Source organism: Misgurnus anguillicaudatus, chromosome 14, assembly GCF_027580225.2.
Source record: "Misgurnus anguillicaudatus chromosome 14, ASM2758022v2, whole genome shotgun sequence".
NCBI lineage: Eukaryota > Metazoa > Chordata > Actinopteri > Cypriniformes > Cobitidae > Misgurnus > Misgurnus anguillicaudatus.
Genome location: NC_073350.2, coordinates 33,493,905 through 33,520,476, shown reverse-complemented (window position 1 = coordinate 33,520,476; position 26,572 = coordinate 33,493,905). Strand labels below are relative to the sequence as shown.

General features: G+C 36.8%; 1 protein-coding gene across 1 annotated transcript in view; it reads left to right on the top strand.

The window, feature by feature from the left end:
* Nucleotides 1-23,086, top strand: part of epha8 (eph receptor A8) — a 137,679-nt gene extending 114,593 nt beyond the window's left edge. The window contains exon 19 of the mRNA XM_055183985.2: nucleotides 22,380-23,086. Coding sequence (XP_055039960.1) covers nucleotides 22,380-22,494 — 115 coding nt within the window. The 3' untranslated portion in view covers nucleotides 22,495-23,086. The remainder of the gene's footprint in view (nucleotides 1-22,379) is intronic.
* Nucleotides 23,087-26,572: the final 3,486 nt, after the last annotated feature.

The following is a 26,572-nucleotide window of genomic DNA, read 5'->3' as shown; positions in this document are numbered from 1 at the left end:
CACTTTTACAAAAACTATATCTCTGCATCAGAACATCGTAGAGACACGGGGATGGTCTCTTTTTTTACTAATTAAACTTGTTATAACATAATGTGACCCATGTTTTGCCACTGCAAACACCACTCACATGTCCTTCAGTGTTCTAATGTTCCATGATTGTCAATAACAGAAGGACGATTGCAGTAGACAAGAACTTAGATTAATTTTGTTGATAACTTTTTTGTTTTTTCATCTAAAATTATTAGATTTACCTAGGTTCTTCAATCTGCTTATCCAATCTCAATTTTACATCCTTTTGTGCCCTTTTCGGCTTGACCCCGGCATTGCTGCTTGCAGCTATATTTATTAGGGGTCAAGCCCCGAAGGGGCGTAGAACCCTATTGTATTTGTTAGTTTTCTTTTTATAATAATTATTATTAGGGGTCAAGCCCCGAAGGGGCGTAGAACCCTATTGTATTTGTTAGTTTTCTTATTATTAGGGGTCAAGCCCCGAAGGGGCGTAGAACCCTATTGTATTTGTTAGTTTTCCTATTATAATAATTATTATTCTGGTTCTTCTTCCGCCATTGCGGTCTATGGCAGCCCATAGAACCGTACATAGGAAAGTTATGAAATTTGGCACACTGATAGAGGACAGTCCAATGTGTCCCCACAGCAAATTTGGAGTCTCTATCTCTAACCCGCTAGCGCCACCAACAGTCCAAAGTTGCACTTATGTTTTTGGTTATAACTTCTGATCCGTAAGTCCCAGAAACAAAATTCTTGGTTCTTCTGATTCCTTGGCTCAAGACAATTCGATTGGACCCTATGACGTCATTTTCCGTCATTAAATTTTTCCGCCATTTTGAATTGTTTAAAAAACCTACTTTTTCGAACTCGTCCTAGAGCTTTTGTCCGATTTCCACGAAAATTGGTATGTATCATCTTGAGACACTCATGGCAAAAAGTTATCAAAAGAATTTTGATACAGCAATCCGTTGTCATATACCTCCTTAACGAATTTTACGTAGAGCGCAAAAAAACGGATTTTAGGCTGTATCTTCGTCAAACTTTGGCCTATTGACACGACACTTGGTACATGTGATGCCAGTCAGGAACTGAGGGTGCATGCACAGTTTCGTCGCAGCGCCACCTAGTGGCCAGAGAAATGTTTTATACACCTATAACTTTGGCTCCGATTGACGTATTTTCACGGGACTTGTTGCTTTGGAGTTCTGAATAGTTGTCGAGTCCAACGATACCAAACATGCCAGAATCCGCCTTACGGTTAACCCTGCGCAGCAAAATAGCGCTTAAGAAACACGCATGAATATCTCCGCGAACGTTTTTCCGATCGACTCGAAAACACCATAGGAAGAAACTAACCTTACCTTCTGAACAAAAAGTTCTATTGACGTTATATTAAAATTTTTATCAGAAATGGCCGAAAATTGCAAAAAAACGAAAAATTTCCTTCAAAATTTGTGTTTATTACACATAAATGGTTGTAACTTCGTAACGAAAATATATTTTTTCACCAGATTTGATTCACTGATGCATGAGCATATTCTGAGGCTGCACAAAAAAAATTGTATGCTTGCACCACTAGATGGCCTTATAATTGAACAAAACCTTTGATAACAAGCCATCCCTATGGTCTTACAACTGTTTCTTCACTAAACTAAAGTGTATAGACATAAAACTAGCTAGATGTAACACAATCATGACCTGATGTTGCATGCACAATTTTGTCATTGCACCACCTAGTGGTTTTGAGATAGAAATATGGTATTTTTGCTTAAAACTACTGCAATAACATATCTAAAACCATGAGTCATCATGGATTATTCCTTTCATGGCTTTGACTATGATCACTGGTGGTTGCCAATTCACTCCCTAGCAACCATTGAGAATACCTTATTAACCGTTTTTGCAAAAGCTATATCTCTGCATCAGAACATCGTAGAGACACGGAGATGGTTTCTTTTGACTAATTAAACTTGTTATAACATGATGTGATGTTCTGCCACTGCAAACACCACTCACATGTCCTTCAGTGCTCTAATGTTCCATAATTGTCAATAACAGAAGGACGATTGCAGTAGACAAGAACATAGATTATTTTTGTGGATAACTTTTTTGTTTTTTCATCTACAATTATCAGGTTTACCTAGGTTCTTCAATCTGCTCATCCAATCTCAATTTTACATCCTTTTGTGCCCTTTTCGGCTTGACCCCGGCATTGCTGCTTGCAGCTATATTTAGGGGTCAAGCCCCGAAGGGGCGTAGAACCCTATTGTATTTGTTAGTTTTTAGGGGTCAAGCCCCGAAGGGGCGTAGAACCCTATTGTTATTGTTAGTTTTCTTATTATTATTATTATTCATCTTCTTGTTCTTCCGCCATTGAAGTCAATGGCAGCCCATAGAACCGTACATAGGAAAGTTATGAAATTTGGCACACATGTAGAGGACAGTCTCAGAAGTTACTATAGCAACATTGGTGTGTCTGACTCAAACCCTCTAGCGCCACCAACAGTCCAAAAATCCACTTATGTTCATGCTCATAACTTCTGACCCATGAGTCCTAGAAACTAAATTCTTGTTTCCTCTGAATCCTTTGCTTATGATGATTCAATTGCACACATTGATGTCATTTCTGTCATGCACATCTTTCCGCCATTTTGAATTTTCCTTAAAACCTACTTTTTCGAACTCCTCCTAGAGCGTTCGTCCGATTTGCATGTCCTTTGGTATGTAGCATCTAGAGACACCCCAGACAAAAAGTTATCAAAAGCTTTTTGATAGACCAATGTGTTCTCGTATAAATTGACAACATATATGGCGGCGAGCACGCCAAAACGGACGTGAGGCTGTATCTTCGCAAAACATTATTGTATCGACACGAAACTTGGTATATGTCATTACAGTCATGACTTGAGGTTGCCTGCAACGTTTCGTCACAGCGCCACCTAGTGGTCACGAAATTCGAAAAATGCCTATTTTTGCTTATAACTACTTCACACTTAAGTCTAAAATCACGAAAGTGGTCTTGTTAGATTCCTTGAGGCATGCCGAGTCAAACGATACCAAACTGTTTTCGGTCGGCCATTTTGGGTGTCGGCCATTTTGAATTTTCTCATTAAGTTCAGTATTTCACAAACAGAATGGCGTATTGCTACGAAATTTGGCATGATTAATCAGTGACATGTTCTGAGCGCCCCTATAAATCTTTAGGACAGCGCCACCTAGTGGTCAGGATATGTAAATAAATTGTTTAAAATATTTATATAATTTAATTAAATTGCCACACTGACATAAGAATTCACTCGACTGATTCCTTGGCTCGTGCTGAGTCCGACTGTACCAAATATGTCTGAGTCAAACCTACTTCCTGTCGGCCATTTTGAATTATATTGAACACCTACTTTTTCGAACTCCTCCTAGAGCGCTTGTGTGATTGGCTTGATTTTTGGTATGCACCATCTAGAGACACTCTAGACAAAAAGTTATCAAAAGATTTTCGGTAGACCTATCCGTTGTCGTATAACGTATCAAAGAGTGCGAGGGCGAGCACGCCAAAATGTGTTTGAGCCTGTATCTTCGCAAAACTTTTGCGTATTAATATGAGACTTGGGATATGTCATAACGGTGATGACCTGAGGGTGCATGCACCATTTCGTCACACTGCCCCCTACTGGTCACGAGATATAAAAAATGTTTATTTTTGTTTATAACTACTGCAAATTTGAATGTAAAATTATGAAACTGGTCTTGTTAGATTTCGTGAGGCATGCCGAGTCAAACGATACCAAATGGTTTTTGGTCGGCCATTTTGTGTGTCGGCCATTTTGAATTTTTTTTTTAAGTTGAAGTATTTCAGAAACGCAATTGCGTATTGTTATGAAACTTGGTATAGTTCATCAGCAACATGTTCTGAGAGGACTTGTAAACTTTTCGGGGCCCCCTAGTGGTCCAGAGATTTGAAGCTATATCTCTGCATCTCTTTATCGTATTTACACCAAATTTGGTGGGTGTCATCACAATCAAGGCCTGAGTCACAATTTATTCTTTGTTTAGTTCCCTAGTGGTCCAGTCATTTAAGGCTATATCTTCGTATCGCTTTATCGTATTTACACTAAATTTGGTATGTGTCATCACAGTCATGACCTGAGGCACCATCTATTGTTTCGGCACAACGCCACCTAGTGGTCTCAAGATACGAAAAAATTGCTATTTTTTTCATAAAACTAATGCAAAATTAGATCTTAAATCATGACAGTCATCACGTATGAATAATTTTTTGCCATGTTTGGCTTGACCCCGGTATCGCTGCTTGCAGCTATATTTAGGGGTCAAGCCCCGAAGGGGCGTAGAACCCTATTGTATTTGTTAGTTTTCTTTTTATAATAATTATTATTATTAGTTATTCTTCTTCCGCCATTGCGGTCTATGGCAGCCCATAGAACCGTACGTAGGAAAGTTATGAAATTTGGCACACTGATAGAGGACAGTCCAATGTGTCCCCACAGCAAATTTGGAGTCTCTATGTCTAACCCGCTAGCGCCACCAACAGTCCAAAGTTGCACTTATGTTTTTGCTTATAACTTCTGATCCGTAAGGCCAAGAAACAAAATTCTTGTTTCCTCTGATTCCTTGGCTCGAGGCGATTCGATTGGACCATATGACGTCATTTTCCGTCATGAAAATTTTTCCGCCATTTTGAATTATTCGTAAAACCTACTTTTGCGAACTCGTCCTAGAGTTTTTACCCGATGGCCATGAAAATCGGTATGCAGCATCTAGAGATACACAAGGCAAAAAGTTATTAAAAGAATTTCGATAAACCAATCCGTTGTCGTATAGCACGTCAACGAATTTTACGTAGAGTGCAAAAAAACACATTTTAGGCTGTATCTTCGCCAAACTTAAGCCTATTGACACGACACTTGGTACGTGAGATGCCAGTCAGGAACTGAGGGTGTATGCACAGTTTCGTCGCAGCGCCACCTAGTGGCCAGACGAATGTTTTATATGCCTATAACTTTGGCTGTGATTGACGTATTTTCATGGGACTTGTTTCTTTGGAGTTCTGAATAGATGCCGAGTCCAACGATACCAAACATGCCAGAATTCGCCTTACGGTTAACCCTGCGCAGTAAAATAGCGCTTAAAAAACACGCGTGAATATCTCCGCGAGCGTTTTTCCGATCGACTCGAAAACACCATAGGAAGAAACTAACCTTACCTTCTGAACAAAAAGTTCTATTGGCGTTATATTAAAATTTTCATCAGAAATGGCCGAAAATTGCATAAAACGAAAAATTACATTCAAATTTTGTGTTTTTTTACACATAAATGGTTGTAACTTCGTAACGAAAATATATTTCTTCACCAGATTTGATACGCTGATGCATGAGCACATTCTGAGGCTACACAAAAAAAAATTGTGTGCTTGCACCACTAGATGGCCTTATAATTGAACAAAACCTTTGATAACAAGCCAGCCTTATGGTCATACAACTGTTTATTAACTAAACTAAAGTGTATTGTCATAAAACTAGCTAGATGTAACACAATCATGACCTGATGTTGCATGCACAATTTTGTCTTTGCGCCACCTACTGGTTTTGAGATAGAATATGGTATTTTTGCCTAAAACTACTGCAACAACACATCTAAAACCAGGAGTCATCATGGATTATTCCTTTCATGGCTTTGACTATAATCACTGGTGGTTGCCAATTCACTCCCTAGCAACCATTGAGAATACCTTATCAACCGTTTTTGCAAAAGCTATATCTCTGTATCAGAACATCGTAGAGACACGGGGATGGTCACTTTTGACTAATTAAACTTGTTATAACATGATGTGACCCAGGTTTTGCCACTGCAAACACCACTCACATGTCCTTCAGTGCTCTAATGTTCCATGATTGTCAATAACAGAAGGACGATTGCAGTAGACAAGAACTTAGACTATTTTTGTTGATAACTTTTTTGTTTTTCATCTAAAATTATTAGGTTTACCTAGGTTCTTCTATCTGCTTATCCGATCTCAATTTTACATCCTTTTGTGCCCTTTTCGGCTTGACCCCGGCATTGCTGCTTGCAGCTATATTTATTATTAGTTATTCTTCTTCTTCTTCCGCCATTGCGGTCTATGGCAGCCCATAGAACCGTACGTAGGAAAGTTATGAAATTTGGCACACTGATAGAGGACAGTCCAATGTGTCCCCACAGCAAATTTGGAGTCTCTATGTCTAACCCACTAGCGCCACCAACAGTCCAAAGTTGCACTTACGTTTTTGCTTATAACTTCTGACCCGTACGTCCTAGAAGTGAAATTCTTGTTTCCTCTGATTCCTTGGCTCAAGACAATTCGATTGGACCATTGATAATATTTTCCATCATGAAAATATTTCCGCCATTTTGAATTATTCATAAAACCTACTTTTTCGAACTCGTCCTAGAGCTTTTGTCCGATTGCCACGAAAATGGGTATGTATCATCTTGAGACACTCATGGCAAAAAGTTATCAAAAGAATGTCGATACAGCAATCCTTTGTCGTATACCGCCTTAACGAATTTTACATAGAGCGCAAAAAAACAGATTTTAGGCGGTATCTTCGTCAAACTTAGGCCTATTGACACGACACTTGGTACTTGTGATGCCAGTCAGGAACTGAGGGTGCATGCACAGTTTCGTTGCAGCGCCACCTAGTGGCCAGATAAATGTTTTATACACCTATAACTTTGGCTCCGATCGACATATTTTTACGGGACTTGTTTCCTTGAAGTCCTGAATAGTCGCCGAGTCCAACGATACCAAACATGCCAGAATTCGCCTTACGGTTAGCCCTGTGCAGCAAAACAGCACTTAAAAAACATGCGCGAATATCTCCGCGAGCGTTATTCCGATCGAGTCGAAAACACCATAGGAAGAAACTAACCTTACCTACTGAACAAAAAGTTCTATTGGCGTTATATTAAAATTTTCATCAGAAATGGCCGAAAATGGCAAAAAACGAAAAATTACCTTCAAATTTTGTGTTTTTTACACATAAATGGTTGTAACTTCGTAACGAAAAGAGATTTTTTCACCAGATTTGATACGCTGATGTACGACCACAGTCTGAGGCTACACAAAAAAATTGTTTGCTTTCACCACTAGATGGCCTTATAATTGAACAAAACCTTTGATATCAAGCCAGCTCTATGGTCATACAACTGTTTCTTCACTAAACTAAAGTGTATAGTCATAAAACTAGCTAGATGTAACACAATCATGACCTGTTGTTGCATGCACAATTTTGTCATTGCGCCACCTACTGGTTTTGAGATAGAATATGGTATTTTTGCCTAAAACTACTGCAACAACACATCTAAAACCATGAGTCATCATGGATTATTCCTTTTATGGCTTTGACTATAATCACTGGTTGTTGCCAATTCACTCCCTAGCAACCATTGAGAATACCTTATCAACCGTTTTTGCAAGAGCTATATCTCTGCATCAGAACATCGTAGAGACACGGGGATGGTCTCTTTTGACTAATTAAACTTGTTGTAATATGATGTGACCCATGTTTTACAACTGCAAACACCACTCACATGTCCTTCAGTGCTCTAATGTTCCATGATTGTCAATAACAGAAGGACGATTGCAGTAGACAAGAACTGAGATTATTTTTGTTGATAACTTTTTTGTTTTTTCATCTAAAATTATTAGGTTTACCTAGGTTCTTCAAACTGCTTATCCAATCTCAATTTTACATCCTTTTGTGCCCTTTTCGGCTTGACCCCGGCATTGCTGCTTGCAGCTATATTTATTAGTTATTCTTCTTCCGCCATTGCGGTCTATGGCAGCCCATAGAACCGTACGTAGGAAAGTTATGAAATTTGGCACACTGATAAAGGACAGTCCAATGTGTCCCCACAGCAAATTTGGAGTCTCTATGTCTAACCCACTAGCGCCACCAACAGTCCAAAGTTGCACTTATGTTTTTGCTTATAACTTCTGATCCGTAAGCCCTAGAAACAAAATTCTTACTTCCTCTGATTCCTTGGCTCAAGACGATTCGATTGGACCCTATGTCGTTATTTTCCGTCATAAAAATTGTTCCGCCATTTTGAATTATTCGTAAAACCTACTTTTTCGAACTCGTCCTAGGGCTTTTCTCCGATTGCCACGAAAATTGGTATGTATCATCTTGAGACACTCATGGCAAAAAGTTATCAAAAGAATTTCGATACAGCAATCCGTTGTCGTATACCGCCTTAACAAATTTTACGTAGAGCGCAAAAAAACAGATTTTAGGCTGTATCTTCGTCAAACTTAGGCCTATTGACACGACACTTGGTACTTCTGATGCCAGTCAGGAACCGAGGGTGCATGCACAGTTTCGTTGCAGCGCCACCTAGTGGCCAGAGAAATGTTTTATACACCTATAACTTTGGCTCCGATTGACGTATTTTCACAGGACTTGTTTCTTTGGAGTTCTGAATAGTTGCCGAGTCCAACGATACCAAACATGCCAGATTTCGCCTTACGGTTAACCCTGGGCAGCAAAATAGCGCTTAAAAAACACGCGTGAATATCTCCGCGAGCGTTATTCCGATCGTCTCGAAAACACCATAGGAAGAAACTAACCTTACCTTCTGAACAAAAAGTTCTATTGGCGTTATATTAAAATTTTCATCAGAAATGGCCGAAAAATGCAAAAAACGAAAAATTACATTCAAATTTTGTGTTTTTTACACATAAATGGTTGTAACTTCGTAACGAAAATATATTTTTTCACCAGATTTGCTACGCTGATGCATGAGCACATTCTGAGGCAACACAAAAAAAATTGTGTGCTTGCACCACTAGATGGCCTTATAATTGAACAAAACCTTTGATAATAAGCCAGCCTTATGGTCATACAACTGTTTATTAACTAAACTAAAGTGTATAGTCATAAAACTAGCTAGATGTAACACAATCATGACCTGATGTTGCATGCACAATTTTTTCATTGCGCCACCTACTGGTTTTGAGATAGAATATAGTATTTTTGCCTAAAACTACTGCAACAACACATCTAAAACCATGAGTCATCATGGATTATTCCTTTCATGGCTTTGACTATAATCACTGGTGGTTGCCAAGTTACTCCCTAGCAACCATTGAGAATACCTTATCGACCGTTTTTGCAAAAGCTATATCTCAGCATCAAAACATCGTAGAGACACGGGGATGGTCTCTTTTGAGTTATTAAACTTGTTGTAACATGATGTGACCCATGTTTTGCCACTGCAAACACCACTCACATGTCCTTCAGTGCTCTAATGTTCCATGATTGTCAATAACAGAAGAACGATTGCAGTAGACAAGAACTTAAATTATTTTTGTTTATAACTTTTTTGTTTTTTTATCTAAAATTATTAGGTTTATCTAGGTTCTTCAATCTGCTTATCCAATTCAACTTTACTTTCTTCTGTGCCCTTTTTGGCTTGACCCCGGCATTGCTGCTTGCAGCTATATTTAGGGGTCAAGCCCCGAAGGGGCGTAGAACCCTATTGTATTTGTTAGTTTTCTTATTATTATTATTAGTTATTCTTCTTCTTCTTCTTCCGCCATTGCGGTCTATGGCAGCCCATAGAACCGTACGTAGGAAAGTTATGAAATTTGGCACACTGATAGAGGACAGTCCAATGTGTCCCCACAGCAAATTTGGAGTCTCTATGTCTAACCCGCTAGCGCCACCAACAGTCCAAAGTTTCACTTATGTTTTTGCTTATAACTTCTGATCCGTAAGCCCTAGAAACAAAATTATTGCTTTCTCTTATTCATTGGCTCAAGACGATTCGATTGGACCCTATGGCGTCTTTTTTCGACATGAAAATTTTCCGCCATTTTGAATTATTCGTAAAACCTACTTTTTCGAACTCGTCCTAGAGCTTTTGTCCAATTGCCACGAAAATTGGTATGTATCATCTTGAGACACTTAAGGCAAAAAGTTATCAAAAGAATTTCGTTACACCAATCCGTTGTCGTATACCGCCTTAACGAATTTTACGTAGAGCGCAAAAAAACAGATTTTAGGCTGTATCTTCGTCAAACTTAGGCCTATTGACACGACACTTGGTACTTGAGATGCCAGTCAGGAACCGAGGGTGCATGCATAGTTTCGTTGCAGTGCCACCTAGTGGCCAGAGAAATGTTTTATACACCTATAACTTTGGCTCCGATTGACGTATTTTCATGGGACTTGCTTCTTTGGAGTTCTGAATAGTTGCCGAGTCAAACGATACCAAACATGCCAGAATTCGCCTTACAATTAACCCTGCGCAGCAAAATAGCGCTTAAAAAACACGCGTGAATATCTCCGCGAACGTTTTTCCGATCGACTCGAAAACACCATAGGAAGAAACTAACCTTACCTTCTGAACAAAAAGTTCTATTGGTGTTATATTAAAATTTTCATCAGAAATGGCCGAAAATTGCAAAAAACGAAAAATTACCTTCAAATTTTGTGTTTTTTACACATAAATGGTTGTAACTTCGTAACGAAAAGAGATTTTTTCACCAGATTTGATACGCTGATGCATGAGCACATTCTGAGGCTACACAAAAAAAATTTTATGCTTGCACCACTAGATGGCCTTATAATTGAACAAAACCTTTGATAACAAGCCAGCCCTATGGTCATACAACTGTTTCTTCACTAAACTAAAGTGTATAGACATAAAACTAGCTAGATGTAAAACAATCATGACCTGATGTTGCATGCACAATTTTTTCATTGCGCGACCTACTGGTTTTGAGATAGAATATGGTATTTTTGCCTAAAACTATTGCAACAACACATCTAAAACCACGAGTCATCATGGATTATTCCTTTCATGGCTTTGACTATAATCACTGGTGTTTGCCAATTCACTCCCCAGCAACCATTGAGAATACCTTATCAACCGTTTTTGCAAAAGCTATATCTCTGCATCAGAACATCGTATAGACACGGGGATGGTCTCGTTTGATTAATTAAACTTGTTGTAACATGATGTGACCCATGTTTTGCCACTGCAAACACCACTCACATGTCCTTCAGTGCTCTAATGTTCCCTGATTGTCAATAACAGAAGGACGATTGCAGTAGTCAAGAACTTAAATTATTTTTGTTGATTACTTTTTTGTTTTTTCATCTAAAATTATTAGGTTTACCTAGGTTCTTCAATCTGCTTATCCAATCTCAATTTTACATCCTTTTGTGCCCTTTTCGGCTTGACCCCGGCATTGCTGCTTGCAGCTATATTTATCTATTATTCTTCTTCTTCCGCCATTGCGGTCTATGGCAGCCCATAGAACCGTACGTAGGAAAGTTATGAAATTTGGCACACTGATAGAGGACAGTCCAATGTGTCCCCACAGCAATTTTGGAGTCTCTATCTCTAACCCGCTAGCGCCACCAACAGTCCAAAGTTGAACTTATGTTTTTGCTTATAACTTCTGATCCGTAAGTCCTAGAAATAAAATTCTTGTTTCCTCTGATTCCCTGGCTCAAGACGATTCGATTGGACCCTATGACGTCATTTTCCGTCATGAAAATTTTTCCGCCATTTTGAATTATTCGTAAAACCTACTTTTGCGAACTCGTCCTAGAGCTTTTGCCCGATTTCCACGAAAATTGGTATGCAGCATCTAGAGACACTCAAGGCAAAAAGTTATTAAAAGAATTTCGATAAACCAATCCGTTGTCGTATAGCGCGTCAACGAATTTTACATAGAGCGCAAAAAAACAGATTTTAGGCTGTATCTTCTCCAAACTTAGGCCTATTGACACAAATCTTGGTACTTGAGATGCCAGTCAGGAACTGAGGGAGCATGCACAGTTTCGTTGCAGCGCCACCTAGTGGCCAGACGACTGTTTTATAGGCCTATAACTTTGGCTATGATCATCGTATTTACAAGGGACTTGTTTCCTTGGAGTTTTGAATAGTTGCCGAGTCCAACGATACCAAACATGCCAGGATTCGCCTTACGGTTAACCCTGTGTGGCAAAATAGCGCTTAAAAAACATGCGCGAATATCTCCGTGAGCGTAATTCTGATCGACTCAAAAACACCATAGTAAGAAACTAACCTTACCTTCTGAACAAAAAGTTCTATTGACGTTATATTAAAATTTTCATCAGAAATGGCCGAAAAATGCAAAAAACGAAAAATTACCTTTAAATTTTGTATTTTTTACACATAAATGGTTATAACTTCGCAACGAAAAGAGATTTTTTCACCAGATTTAATACGCTGATGTATGACCACAGTCTGAGGCTACACACAAAAAAATTGCTTGCTTGCACCATTAGTTGGCGTTATAATTGAACAAAACCTGTGATATCAAGCCAGCCCTATGGTCATACAACTGTTTCTTCACTAAACTAAAGTGTATAGTCATAAAACTAGCTCGATGTAACGTAATCATGACCTGAAGTTGCATGCACAATTTTGTCACAGCGCCACCTAGTGGTTTTGAGATAGAAAATGGTAATTTTTGCCTAAAACTACTGCAACAAACACATCTAAAACCATAAGTCATCATGGATTATTCATTTCATGGCTTGGATTATAATCACTGGTGGATGTCAATTTACTGTCTAGCAACCAATGAGAATACCTTATCAACTGTTTTTGCAAGAGCTATATCTCTTCATCAGAACAGCGTAGAGACATGGGGGTGGGCTCTTTCGACTCATTAACACCACAGTAACATTTTGTGAGCTGAGTATTACCACTGCAAGCACCACTCACATTTCCTTCAGTGTTCTAGTTGTCAATGCTCCTCAAGACGTGAGGGAGAGATTTCACTGAATAAGAACACAGCTTTTTTGCTGATTACTGTTATATTAATTTGTCTGAAATTAGGAGGTTTTGCTAGGTTTTTTAAACTGCTCATCCGGACTCAAGTTTACCTTCTTCTGTGCCCTTTTTGGCTTGACCCCGGTATCGCTGCTTGCAGCTATATTTACAATTATTATTAGTTATTCTTCTTCCGCCATTGCGGTCTATGGCAGCCCATAGAACCGTACGTAGGAAAGTTATGAAATTTGGCACACTGATAAAGGACACTCCAGTGTGTCCCCACAGCAAATTTGGAGTCTCTATGTCTAACCCGCTAGCGCCACCAACAGTCCAAATTTGCACTTATGTTTTTGCTTATAACTTCTGGTCCGTATGTCCTAGAAACACAATTCTCGTTTCCTCTGATTCCTTGGCTCAAGACGATTCGAAAGGACCCTATGACGTCATTTTCTGTCATGAAAATTTTTCCACTATTTTGAATTATTCGTAAAACCTACATTTTCGAACTCGTCCTAGAGCTTTTGTCCGATTGCCACGAAAATCGGCACGTAGCATCTAGAGATACTCATGGCAAAAAGTTATCAAAAGAATTTCAATACACCAATCCGTTGTCGTATACCGCCTTAAAGGATTAGTCCATTTTCTTAAAAGAAAAATCCAGATAATTTACTCACCACCATGTCATCCAAAATGTTGATGTCTTTCTTTGTTCAGTCGAGAAGAAATTATGTTTTTTGAAGAAAACATAGCAAATTTTTTCTAATTTTAATGGACTTTAATAGAACCCAACATTTAATACTTAATTCAACACTTAACAGGTTTTTTCAACGGAGTTTCAAAGGACTATAAACAATCCCAAACGAGGCATAAGGGTCTTATCTAGCGAAACGATTGTCATTTTTGACAATAAAAATAACAAATATACACTTTTAAAGCACAACTTCTCGTCGTGTAGATCCGGTCGTGATGCGCCAGCTGACCCCACTACGTCACCCCAATACGTCATCACGTCAAGAGGTCACAGAGGACGAACGCAAAACTCCGCCCCAGTGTTTACATGTGTTGAGAAAGAGGACCGTTCCTACGTTGTTGTATGTCAACTGATACTAATTAATGTCTTTGTGGCAGTTTATTGTTTAAAATGGTCCGCAAATGTGCGTTTTATATATGTAACACGTGACCTCCCTACGTCACTACGCATTTACGTTAGATACCGCTGGACCGGACCTTGACGAAAAGTTGTGGTTTACAAGTATATATTTTTTATTTTTCTTGTCAAAAATGACAATCGTTTCGCTAGATAAGACCCTAATGCCTCGTTTGGGATTGTTTATAGTCCTTTGAAACTCCGTTGAAAAAAACTGTTACGTGTTGAGTTAAGTATTAAATGTTGGGTTCTATTAAAGTCCATTAAAATTAGAAAAATTCTGCAATGTTTTCTTCAAAAAACATAATTTCTTCTGGCCTGAACAAAGAAAGACATCAACATTTTGGATGACATGGTGGTGAGTAAATTATCTGGATTTTTCTTTTAAGAAAATGGACTAATCCTTTAACAAATTTTACATAGAGTGCAAAAAAACTGATTTTAGGCTGTATCTTCGTCAAACTTGGGCCTATTGACATGACACTTGGTACTTGTGATGCCAGTCAGGAACTGAGGGTGCATGCACAGTTTCGTCGCAGCGCCACCTAGTGGTCAGATTAATGTATTACACGCCTATAACTTTGGCTGCGGTCAATGTATTGTCACGGGACTTGTTTCCTTGGAGTTTTGAATAGTTGCCGAGTCCAACGATACCAAACTTGTCAGAATTCGCCTTTCGGTTAACCCTGCGCAGCAAAATAGCGCTTAAAAAACACGCGTGAATATCTCCGCGAGCGTTTTTCCGATCGACTCGAAAACACCATAGGAAGAAACTAACCTTACCTTCTGAACAAAAAGTTCTATTGGCGTTATATTAAAATTTCCATCAGAAATTGACGAAAATTGCAAAAAACGAAAAATTACCTTTTAATTTGGTGTTTTTTACACATAGATGGTTATAACTCTGCAACAAAATGAGATTTTTACACCAGATTTGATACGCTGATGCATGAGCACATTCTGAGACCACACAAAAAAAATTGTATGCTTTCACCACTAGATGGCCTTATAATTGAACAAAATCTTTGATATCAAGTCAGTCCTATGGTCATACAACTGTTTCTTCACTAAACTAAAATGTATAGTCATAAAAGTAGCTAGATGTAACACAATCTTGACCTGATGTTGCATGCACAATTTTGTCATTGCGCCACCTAATGGTTCTGAGATGGAAATATGGTATTTTTGCCTAAAACTACTGCAACAACACATCTAAAACCATGAGTCATCATGGATTATTCTTTCATGGCTTTGACTATGATCACTGGTGGTTGCCAATTCACTCCCTAGCAACCATTGAGAATACCTTATTAACCGTTTTTGCAAAAGCTATATCTCTGCATCAGAACATCGTAGAGACACGGGGATGGTCTCTTTTTTTACTAATTAAACTTGTTATAACATAATGTGGCCCATGTTTTGCCACTGCAAACACCACTCACATGTCCTTCAGTGCTCTAATGTTCCATGATTGTCAATAACAAAAGGACGATTGCAGTAGACAAGAACTTAGATTATTTTTGTTGATAACTTTTTTGTTTTTTCATCTAAAATAATTAGGTTTACCTATGTTCTTCAATCTGCTTATCCAATCTCAATTTTAAATCCTTTTGTGCCCTTTTCGGCTTGACCCCGGCATTGCTGCTTGCAGCTATATTTATTATCTATTATTCTTCTTCTTCCGCCATTGCGTCTATGGCAGCCCATAGAACCGTACGTAGGAAAGTTATGAAATTTGGCACACTCATAGAGGACATTCCAAATAGTCACCACACCAAATTTGGAGTGTCTATGTCAAACCCAATAGCGCCACCAACAGTCCAAATTTTCACTTACATTTTTGGTTATAACTGCTGACCCGTACGTCATAGAAACGCAATTCTTGTTTCTTCTGATTCCTTGGCTCATGCCGATTCGATTGCACCATATGACGTCATTTCCGTTATGCTAATTATTTCGATATTTTGAATTGGTTGTAAAACCTACTTTTTGTAACTCGTCCTAGAGCTTTTGTCCAATTTGCTTAAAGAATGGGTGTGTAGCATCTATAGACACTCATGGCAAAAAGTTATGGAATTCGTGTTGATTCACCAATCCGTTACCGTATAACGCGTCAATGAATTTCACGTAGAGCGCGAAAAAACGGATTTGAGGCTGTATCTTCACCAAAGTTAAGCGTATTCATACGAAACTTGGTAGTTTTGATGGCAGTCACGGCCTGAGGGTGCGTGCCCAGTTTCGTCACAGCGCCACCTAGTGTTCACGAGATTTGAAAAATGGCTATTTTTGCTTATAACTTTTGCAAACTTGAGTCTGAAATTATAAATGTGCTATTGTTAGATTCCTTGAGGCATGCCGAGTCAAACGATACCAAAAGGTTTTCGGTCGGCCATTTTGGGGGTCGGCCATTTTGAATTTTAACTTTTTTTGTAGGAAAGTTATGAAATTTGGCACACTCAAAGAGGACATTCCAAATAGTCACCACACCAAATTTGGAGTATCTATGTCAAACCCGATAGCGCCACCAACAGTCCAAATTTTCACTTACATTTTTGGTTATAACTGCTGACCCGTACGTCATAGAAATGCAATTCTTGTTTCTTCTGATTCCTTGGCTCATGCCAATTCGATTGCACCATATGACATAATTTCCGTCATGCTAATTATTTTGATATTTTGAATTGTTTGTAAAACCTACTTTTTCGAACTCGTCCTAGAGCTTTTGTCCAATTTGCGTAAAGAATGGGTGTGTAGCATCTAGAGACACTCATGGCAAAAAGTTATGGAATTCATGTCGATTCGCCAATCCGTTTCCGTACACCACGTCAACGAATTTTACGCAGATTGGGAACAAAGGGATTTGAGGCGGTATCTTCGCCAAAGTTAAACATATTCACATGAGATTTGGTAGTTTTGATGGCAGTCGTGACCTGAGGGTGCGTGCACAGTTTCGGTACAGCGCCACCTAGTTTGAGCATGTTGATGAGCATGCCGCAATGGATTTGCGGCTATATCTTCGCAAAAGTTCTGCACGTTGGCAGTGGTTCAGTGGTTCAGGGGTTAGTGGTGGTTGTCTACAAATCGGAAGGTTGGAGGTTCAAACCCCAGCTCCACCTGACCAAGTGGCAAGATGTCCATGAGTTATATGTCATAACAGTCATTGAAAAGTGATTTTTTTTTTTGCTTATAACTACTGCAAAATTGAGTCTAAATTCATGAAAGCTATTGTTAGATTCCTTGAGGCATGCCGAGTCAAATGATATCAAAACGTTTTCTGTCTGCCATTTTCAATAACAAAGCATACCAACTTTTTCAAAACTCCTCCTACAGCGTTCGTTTGATTGGCTTGGATTTGGTACACACAATCTAGACTCTAGACAAAAAGTTTTTGTCAGTTGTTGTATAGCACATCAACAAATATAATGGCGAGCACGAAAATGGATTTGAGGCTATATCTTCCCAAAGGTTTTGCACATTGATGTGTGTAGTGGCAGTGGTTCAGTGGTTAGTGTAGGTTGTCCACAAATCGGAAGGTTGGTGGTTCAAACCCCAGCTCCACCTGACCAAGTGATGAGGTGTCCATGAGTGAGACATCTAACCCCAAATGCTCCTGATGAGCTGGATGGCTCTTGTGTGGCTGACACTGTATGAATAGGTGAATGTTTCACAACCTGTAAATGTCATGAACTGAGGGTGTATGGAATGTTTTGTTACAGCACCACCTAGTTCAGGGGTAGGCAACGTCGGTCCTGGAGTGCCGATGTCCTGCAGATTTTAGCTCCAACCCTATTAAAACTTTGGCTACATAGGTTTCAGGTGACTTTTTAGACCTTGATTAGCTTGTTCAGGTGTGCTTGATTAGAGCTGGAGCTAAACTCTGCAGGACATCGGCACTCCAGGACCGACGTTGCCTACCCCTGACCTAGTTCATCAGTGACATTTTTTGAAAGCCCTTGTAAACTTTTCAGTGCCCCCTACTGGTTAAGAATTTTGAGGCTTTATCTCCAGATCACTTTATCGTATGTACACCAAATTTGGATTTGTCATCACAATCATGACCTGAGGCACCATATTGTTTCGGTGCAGTGCCCCCAGTGGTCAAGTCATTTGAGGCTATATTTCAACATTGCTTAATCATATGTATATAAAATTTTGTGGGTGTCATCACAATCATGACCCAAGGCATCATCTATTGTTTCGGTGCAGTGCCACCTAGTGGTCAAGTCATTTGAGGCCATATCTCCACATTGCTTAATCATATGTACACAAAATTTGGTGGGTGTCATCACAATCATGGCCTGATGCACCATCTATTGTTTCGGTGCAGTGCCTCCTAGTGGTCAAGTCATTTGAGGCTATATATCAACATTGCTTAATTGTATGTATATCAAATTTGGTGGGTGTCATCACAATCATGACCTGAGGCACCATCTGTTGTTTTGGGGCAGTGCCCCCTCGTGGTCAAGTCATTTGAGGCTGTATCTCAACATTGCTTAATCGTATGTATATCAAATTTGGTGGATGTCATCACAATCATGACCTGAGGAACCATCTATTGTTTCGATGCAGTGCCCCCTAGTGGTCAAGTCATTTGAGGCTATATCTCCACATTGCTTAATCGTATGTACACCAAATTTGGTGGGTGTCTTCACAATCGTGACCTGAGGCACCATCTATTGTTTAAGTGCAGTGCCCCCTAGTGGTCAAGTCATTTGAGGCTATATCTCAACATTGCTTAATCATATGTATATTAAATTTGGTGGGTGTCATCACAAACATGACCTGAGGCAAAACCCATTGTTTCTACAAAGCACTCAAGATTTGAAAAATGGCTATATTTGCCTTAATCTACTGAAAACTTCTTAAATCTTAAATCATGACGGTCATCAACCAATACTTCATTCTGTGCCCTTTTTAGCTTGACCCCGGCATCGCTGCTTGCAGCTATATTTTTAAGTTTAAATTTACTTAAATTTAGTTACTATATTTTTTGTCTGTAAACTAGACTTATTTTCTTAGGCAATTTTGCTTATCAAGAAAAAGCATCTTAATTTTAAATAATTTTTTAGATATAAAAAGAAGACAAAAATACTAAGTAAGAAAGTTATTTTTGCAGTGTACACTGCAAAAAAAAAAAGATTATCAGGAAAAAGTTTTCTTGAAAAAAAATGTGTGCATAAAACAAGCAAAAAAATCTGCCAATGGGGTAAGCACATTTTTTTTTATTTTTCTTGAATTTTGTGTTTAAGAAAAATGTTCAAGATTTTTTTGCTTACCCCATCTAGTTTATAGACAACAAATATACAGTTTAAGTACATTTTAAACAAGCAAAAATATCTGCCAATTTGGTGAGAAAAAAATCTAAAAAAAGTTTCCTTTTTTCTTAAACACTTAATTTAAGCAAAATGTTCTCACCCCATTGGCAGATAAGTTTGCCTGTTTTATGCACAAAAGCACTTAAATTGGATATTTTTGGTCTAAAAACTAGACTTATTTTCTTGGGTCGTTTTGTTCATCAAGAAAGATCATCTTAATTTAAGAATTTTTAGATATTTTTACTGAAAACAAGACACAAATACTAAGATTTTTTATCTTGAAAATCATTTTTTGCAGTGTACCTAAGAAAATAGTTTTTAGACAGAAACTATACAATTTAAGTGAATTTGTGCTTAAAACAAGCAAAATTATCTGCCAATGGGGTGAGAACATTTTGCTGAAATTAAGTGTTTAAGAAAAAAGGAAACTGAAATTAACTGTTTAAGAAAAAAGGAAACTTCTTTTTAGATTTTTTTCTCACCCCATTGGCAGATATTTTTGCTTGTTATAAGTTTAAATTGACTTAAACTGTATATTTTTTGTCTAAAACTAGACTTTTTTCTTAGGTCATTTTGCTCATCAAGAAAAAGCATCTTAATTTTTATTTTATTTTTGATATATTTTTTACTAAAAAGAAGACAAAAATACTAAGAAAGTCATTTTTTGCAGTGCATTTCATTTAGGTTTACTCCCAAGGTTTTATTGTTTAAGCAAAAATAATGTAAATTCCCTTAATTTAAAGCCACAATATGTACGACTTTTCCATTAAAATATCTAGAAATCACTAACACAGTGTTTACACTGCAAAAAATGACTTTCAAAAAAAATTTTACTTAGTATTTTTGTTTTGTTTTCAGTAGAAATATCTAAAAAATGTTAAATTACGATGCACATTCTTGATTAGCAAATAGACCCAAGAAAAGAAGTACAGTTGTTAGACCAAAAACGTCAAATTTAAGTGGTTTTGTGCATAATCAAGCAAAAAAATTCTGCCAATGGGGTAAGCAATTTTTTTTAAAATTTAGTGTTTAAGAAAAATGTTCAAGATTTTTTTGCTTACCTCGTTGGCAGATTTTTTTTTCACAAAATCACAAAAATTTGATATTTTTGGTGTAAAAACTAGGCTTATGTAGACTAATGTCGTTTTGCTCATCAAAAAATGCATCTTAATTTTTTCTTAAATTCTTAAATTAAAAAGATGTATTTTCTTGATGAGCAAAATGACCTAGAAAAATAAATTAAATATAAAATTTAGGCGAATTTGATTTGTGCTTAAAACAAGCAAAAATAATCTGCCAATGAAATAAGAAAAAAATTCTTGAAATAAGTTTACTTTTTCATAAACACTTAATTCAAGAATTTTTTTCTTATTCCATTGGATTTGCTTGTTTTAAGAACTAATTTACTTAAAGATCATATTTTTTGTCTAAAAACTAGACTTTTTTCCTATGTCATTTTGATCATCAAGAAAATACATCTTAAAGGAATAGTCTACTCATTTTCAATATTAAAATATGTTATTACCTTAACTAAGAATTGTTGATACATCCCTCTATCATCTGTGTGCGTGCACGTAAGCGCTGGAGCGCGCTGCGACGCTTCGATAGCATTTAGCTTAGCCCCATTCATTCAATGGTACCATTTAGAGATAAAGTTAGAAGTGACCAAACACATCAACGTTTTTCCTATTTAAGACGAGTAGTTATACGAGCAAGTTTGGTGGTACAAAATAAAATGTAGCGCTTTTCTAAGCGGATTTAAAAGAGGAACTATATTTTATGGCGTAATAGCACTTTTGGGAGTACTTCGACTCGCCTGAAAAGTCCGCTCCCCTTCTCACTCTCATAATGGGAGAGGGAGGGTGTTACTGCGCCGAGTCGAAGTACTGCCAAAAGTGCTATTACGCCATAAAATATAGTTCCTCTTTTAAAAAATTACTTTCAAGGAAAAATTTACTTAGTATTTTTGTCTTGTTTTCATTAGAAATATCTAAAAAATTTTAAATTAAGATGCACTTTCTTGATTAGCAAAACGACCCAAGAAAATAAGTCTAGTTTTTAGACCAAAAATGTCAAATTTAAATGATTTTGTGCATAATCAAGCAAAAAAATTCTGCTAATGGGGTAAGCAATTTTTTTTTTTTAAATTTAGTGTTTAAGAAAAATGTTCAAGATTTTTTTGCTTACCTCGTTGGCAGATTTTTTTCACAAAATCACTAAAATTGTATATTTTTGGTCTAAAAAGTAGACTTATGTATACTAATGTCGTTTTGCTCATCAAGAAAATGCATCTTAATTTTTTCTTAAATTCTTAAATTAAAAAGATGTATTTTCTTGATGAGCAAAATGACCTAGAAAAATAAATTAAATATAAAATTTAGGCGAATTTGTGCTTAAAACAAGCGAAAAATAATCTGCCAATGAAATAAGAAAAATTTTCTTGAAATAAGTTTACTTTTTCATAAACACTTAATTCAAGAAAATTTTTCTTATTCCACTGGATTTGCTTGTTTTAAGAACTAATTTACTTAAAGTTCATATTTTTTGTCTAAAAACTAGACTTTTTTATAGGTCATTTTGATCATCAAGAAAATACATCTTAATTTAAGATTTTTTTCAGAATTTTTTGCTGAAAACAAAAATGCAAACCAAGAAAGTCATTTTTTTTCAGTGCAACAGCATCATATCGGGTAACCAGCACCATATGCGGACTTGTTGTACATGTAGCGTCCAGCACGCCAATCCCTTGTTGCTTCGATTAAAACACACTGAGCACTTACTTTATAATGTCACATTAAAATCATTGTATAGATGAACGCCCATCGCTCCACGCTCTTTCACAGCATTATCAAGCTACACCATAGTGACCTCTATTAAAATTACATACTGTGCCTTTAATAGTTGCGATTACAATATTTACATTTATGAATTTGGCAGATGCTGTTATACAAAGTGATTTAGAGTGCATTTGAGGCATTCATTATTATTTGGAATGGGATTCGAACCCACAAGCTTTGCTGCTAATGCAATATCAAGGAAAGATTGTTTTCCACAATTGTCCAGCTCCACGTCTAATCACATTTCATTTTGTGTCTCAGCGACATGCAGAGGTTGGGGGTCACGTTGATGGGCCATCAGAAGAAGATCATGACCAGCGTTCAGGTGATGAGGGCTCAGATACTGAACCAGAGCGTCCCGTCGGTGCACATATAATCCTGGACCTTTCCGAACCACCAGAATATAAAGACAAATTGATCTGATGTGTTTGAGTCTCGTGTATGAACTTCAAATGAAGTGGAAGCAGAACCTCGCGTGGACAGTTACTGAGAAACACGAGCGGTTTTCTTCTTCAACAAGACATTCTGCAATGATACCTTTTCTCTTTACTTCCTTTTGTAAGTGTATGGACTGCCTTAAATGACACGATTTATTTAAATATTGTTGTACATGGATAAAGATTTTATGAATAGAGATATGAGTATGTAAAAAAGGACCTAATGAATATTAAAACGATGGAAATGAATATGCGTAGTGTAAACGTTTGCCACACCCCACACCACAGCACCTCAATGGCATCATGGATAAAACTACGAGTGCCTCAAACGCAAAAATATCACAGCATACGGACGATGTCATAATTTAAGCATAAAAGTCAAACAAACAAAGGCACCCGAGGAACGTCTGGACCTCTTTCACAGAAATATGGACGAACACTGAATTAGTTTCTGTTTTGCCTCTGTGGTCGTACAAAAGGGAAAAGGTAATTATGTATGTCATGTGTTTGATTAAACACCCTAAAACTGAACCTGCTGTTATTTATTGTGTACGAACAGCGTTTTTTAGGCTCCCCCTGGAAACGAGAGAAATAATTATTTGTAAATGCTGGTCTAAGGAAAACAACAAACACTTGATGTCTGAAATTGAATCTGCACTGCTTTAGAGTCGGCCAGTTGTAAAATATTTATTCTCACCCTGAGAAAATGTTAAGCAGTCTCAGAGTTTGGTTGTTAACACATTAAAACATTAATAATGAACTTCAGAGTCTTTGAAATGTATGGAGCTGGTGTAAACTGACATATTTGAACATGAACATTGTCAATATTGAATCCAAATTCATCAAATTTCTTACTTGTGCATAATGCATCAGTATACTTTGTACAGAAAATGTCCGTATAAACTATTACCGTCCTTCCTAAAATTTTATTTTCACGAATGGGTTGTACAAAAAAAATGACATTTCATGTTGATAGAAAATAATAGAAATGGACCTCATTCAACAGGCAATGAAACAGAATGTGTCTTAAATTAAGATGAAGTAATTAAATTGTATATTGGTATGTAAAATGAAGCTTATAAGAATATGAATCAGACGTGTAAATATTAATAAAATAAAGATTTTTTTCTGGTTACCTCAGAAAGAGCAATAGCAATCTTGTACGCACCCTAGCGTGCAAATAAACAACCAATCACTGCCTTTAAAGCATTTGTCCATTAATAAATTTACCTAATCAGAGAAAATGATTTTATCAGTGCATTTTTTTTCTTTCCTTCTCATATCAGTGTCATTATAATTTAAAAATTGGTGCTCATTTAACAACGACAAAAAACCTTGTATGACTGTGTTTTTCTTAATAAATATTATTTCACATTACATTATTGTACATTACAATTAGGGTTGTGCAAATATATCGATACAGCTAACTATCATGATACTTTTCCTCACGGTAGTGTATCGGTATTTCTATCTCTACTATCGATATACACTGAAAAAACAGATTCATTGAATTTAATCAATTTTTTTAAGGTAAGTGCTTGCAATCAATTTATTTAAGCTACATTTAAACAAAAAAGAGTAAAGTAAAATAAAATATAAAACTTTTGTTTAAATGTAGCTTAAATAAATTGATTGCAACCACTTACCTTAAAAAAATTGATTAAATTCAATGAATCATTTTTTTTGTGTATTTTTCCCTATAATTCCTCTGTGTGCATCAAACGACCTCCTTCGCCGCTGCTGTAGTTGTCGCTGTCTAGTTGTCTGTCATATATGGCCAATGTCTCAGAAGTTAGCGGTAGTGAAACAATGTCAGAAAATTTTAAAACACCTGCAGCTTTCGTGTGGACGCCCTTTACACTGAAAAAAATGATTCATTGAATTTAATCAATTTTTTTAAGGTAAGTGGTTGCAATCAATTTATTTAAGCTACATTTAAACAAAAGTTTTATATTTTATTTTACTTTACTAATCTTTTTTGTTTAAATGTAGCTTAAATAAATTGATTGCAACCACTTACCTTAAAAAAATTGATTAAATTCAATGAATAATTTTTTTCAGTGTAGCTTTAAATGAGTTTTAAAAATCAGCTCTATTTTTTTACATTTTTGATTAAAAAAAGGAAAGCATTGCAATGTATCGCAACATGCAACGTATTGTATCGTATCGTGATACATTGCATCACGACACATGTACCGTATAGTGAGGCCCTAATTACAATACATGAAAATAAGGCAAAGAAAAATCTGATTGGTCCCTAAACCATTTTTCTTTCTCTTTATAGCTAAATTTGACGTTTCTTTTTTAGTGTAATATGACATTTTTTTAACATTTAACGCTATAATTTTTTTCTTCTAAACATTATTCTATTGGGTGATACCTGAATATGTCATCCTATCTCTCTCTCTCTCTTCGCCAGCCCCACTCGTTTCACTTCAAACCGTGAGCCACTGACAGCAGAGCAATTGCTTTTAATGTCCACTGGGCTTTAATGTTCTCCTCCGAGATGTTTCCTCATTACTTTAACGTTAAAGCCTGAATTTAATGTCTTAAAACGTATTCATGACTATGTTGCATATATCAAGAGACTGTCAGATTTCATCGCCGCTTTATGAAAGTTGTCATCTATCTGGAGATAAAACATTGGGAAGCGTTTTGTCTGTGTTTGCCGTTTGCTTTTTTAACTTGCTTATTTGTGTGGTTTTCCACATGACAAGTTGAAGCCATTCGTGCACAAATGTCACCTTGAAGCAGATTATACCCAGAATTCATTGCAGGTCAACATATACACAGAATATGTACATGCATTACATTCATCAGAGCTTGAAAACTGAATATACTTATATGCAGATTATTTAGTTATTGCACAAACGTACAGTGGTCACAAACAATGACATGTAAGCTTAAAATTGAGATTTTTATACAATAATACAAGATCACCTTGAAAGGCACACTTAAAAGCACATTTTATTCAAATTAATTTTATATAATAAAACAGATGCAGTAATAAAACATCTTCTGCCATTTTTGGAAGAGGATTAATGTGATGAACTACACCTGTGTTTACTCTGATAGACACCTGTGTGAATCTGAGGTGAAGTGACTTCAAACATCCCCTAAAAATCATCTTGACAGGTCGTTGTTGAAAAGTAAACTTAGTTCTGAAAAAAACTTAATAGCAGATGATATTGTATATTTAAAGCACAGTATTTTTTTTATTTTTTGGGTACAGTATGGATCCCCACTGATTATAAAGAACTATATAGCCAACATTGAAGTGTATTCAATATCCGAATATACAAACAACAAGATTCAGTCTGTGCCACACAACTTAAATTGAAATCCTCCCTTCACAGGTTTAGTTTGATAACAGTTTCACTGATGTGCAGATGTGTTTAGATGTATCTCTCTCTCTCTCTCTCTTTCTCTCTCTCTCTCTCTCTCTCTCTCTCTCTCTCTCATTCACCGTTGAGGGAGCACAGTGGAGGTCACACAACAGGATCTGAAGAAACCCGCTGTCGTCCTGCAGTAAACTGTAAGTGTGATACACAAGTGTTGAGGGACTTTCTTAACCTGAGGTTTTCTGTGACACAGTGTTTATTTGTTACTAGTGGTTGTTACGGTAAACATCACTATTCCATCAAAACATTTTAGTGCCTCAAATGCAAAAAAATCATGACAAAAACTAAATAAACAAATGATTTCATATTGCAAAAAATACATTTATTTGGCCAAAAATATGTTTTAAATATATGCTTACATTTTGTGAAAGTAAAGTTCATTTAAATATATTTTTCAAAATATGTATTTCAAAATGTATTTCATGGGCAACAAATACATTTCTAATTTTACAACCATACAGCAAAAATATACATGTTTCCTGGCCAAAATATAGTTTTTTTGCAGTTGAAAATATATTTAATTTTTATATTTTCAAACGTGTTATGTTTGTTTGTAACATACAAAGTTTTTCTTCCAATGCAACGTAAATATACACTGCAAAAAATGACTTTCTTA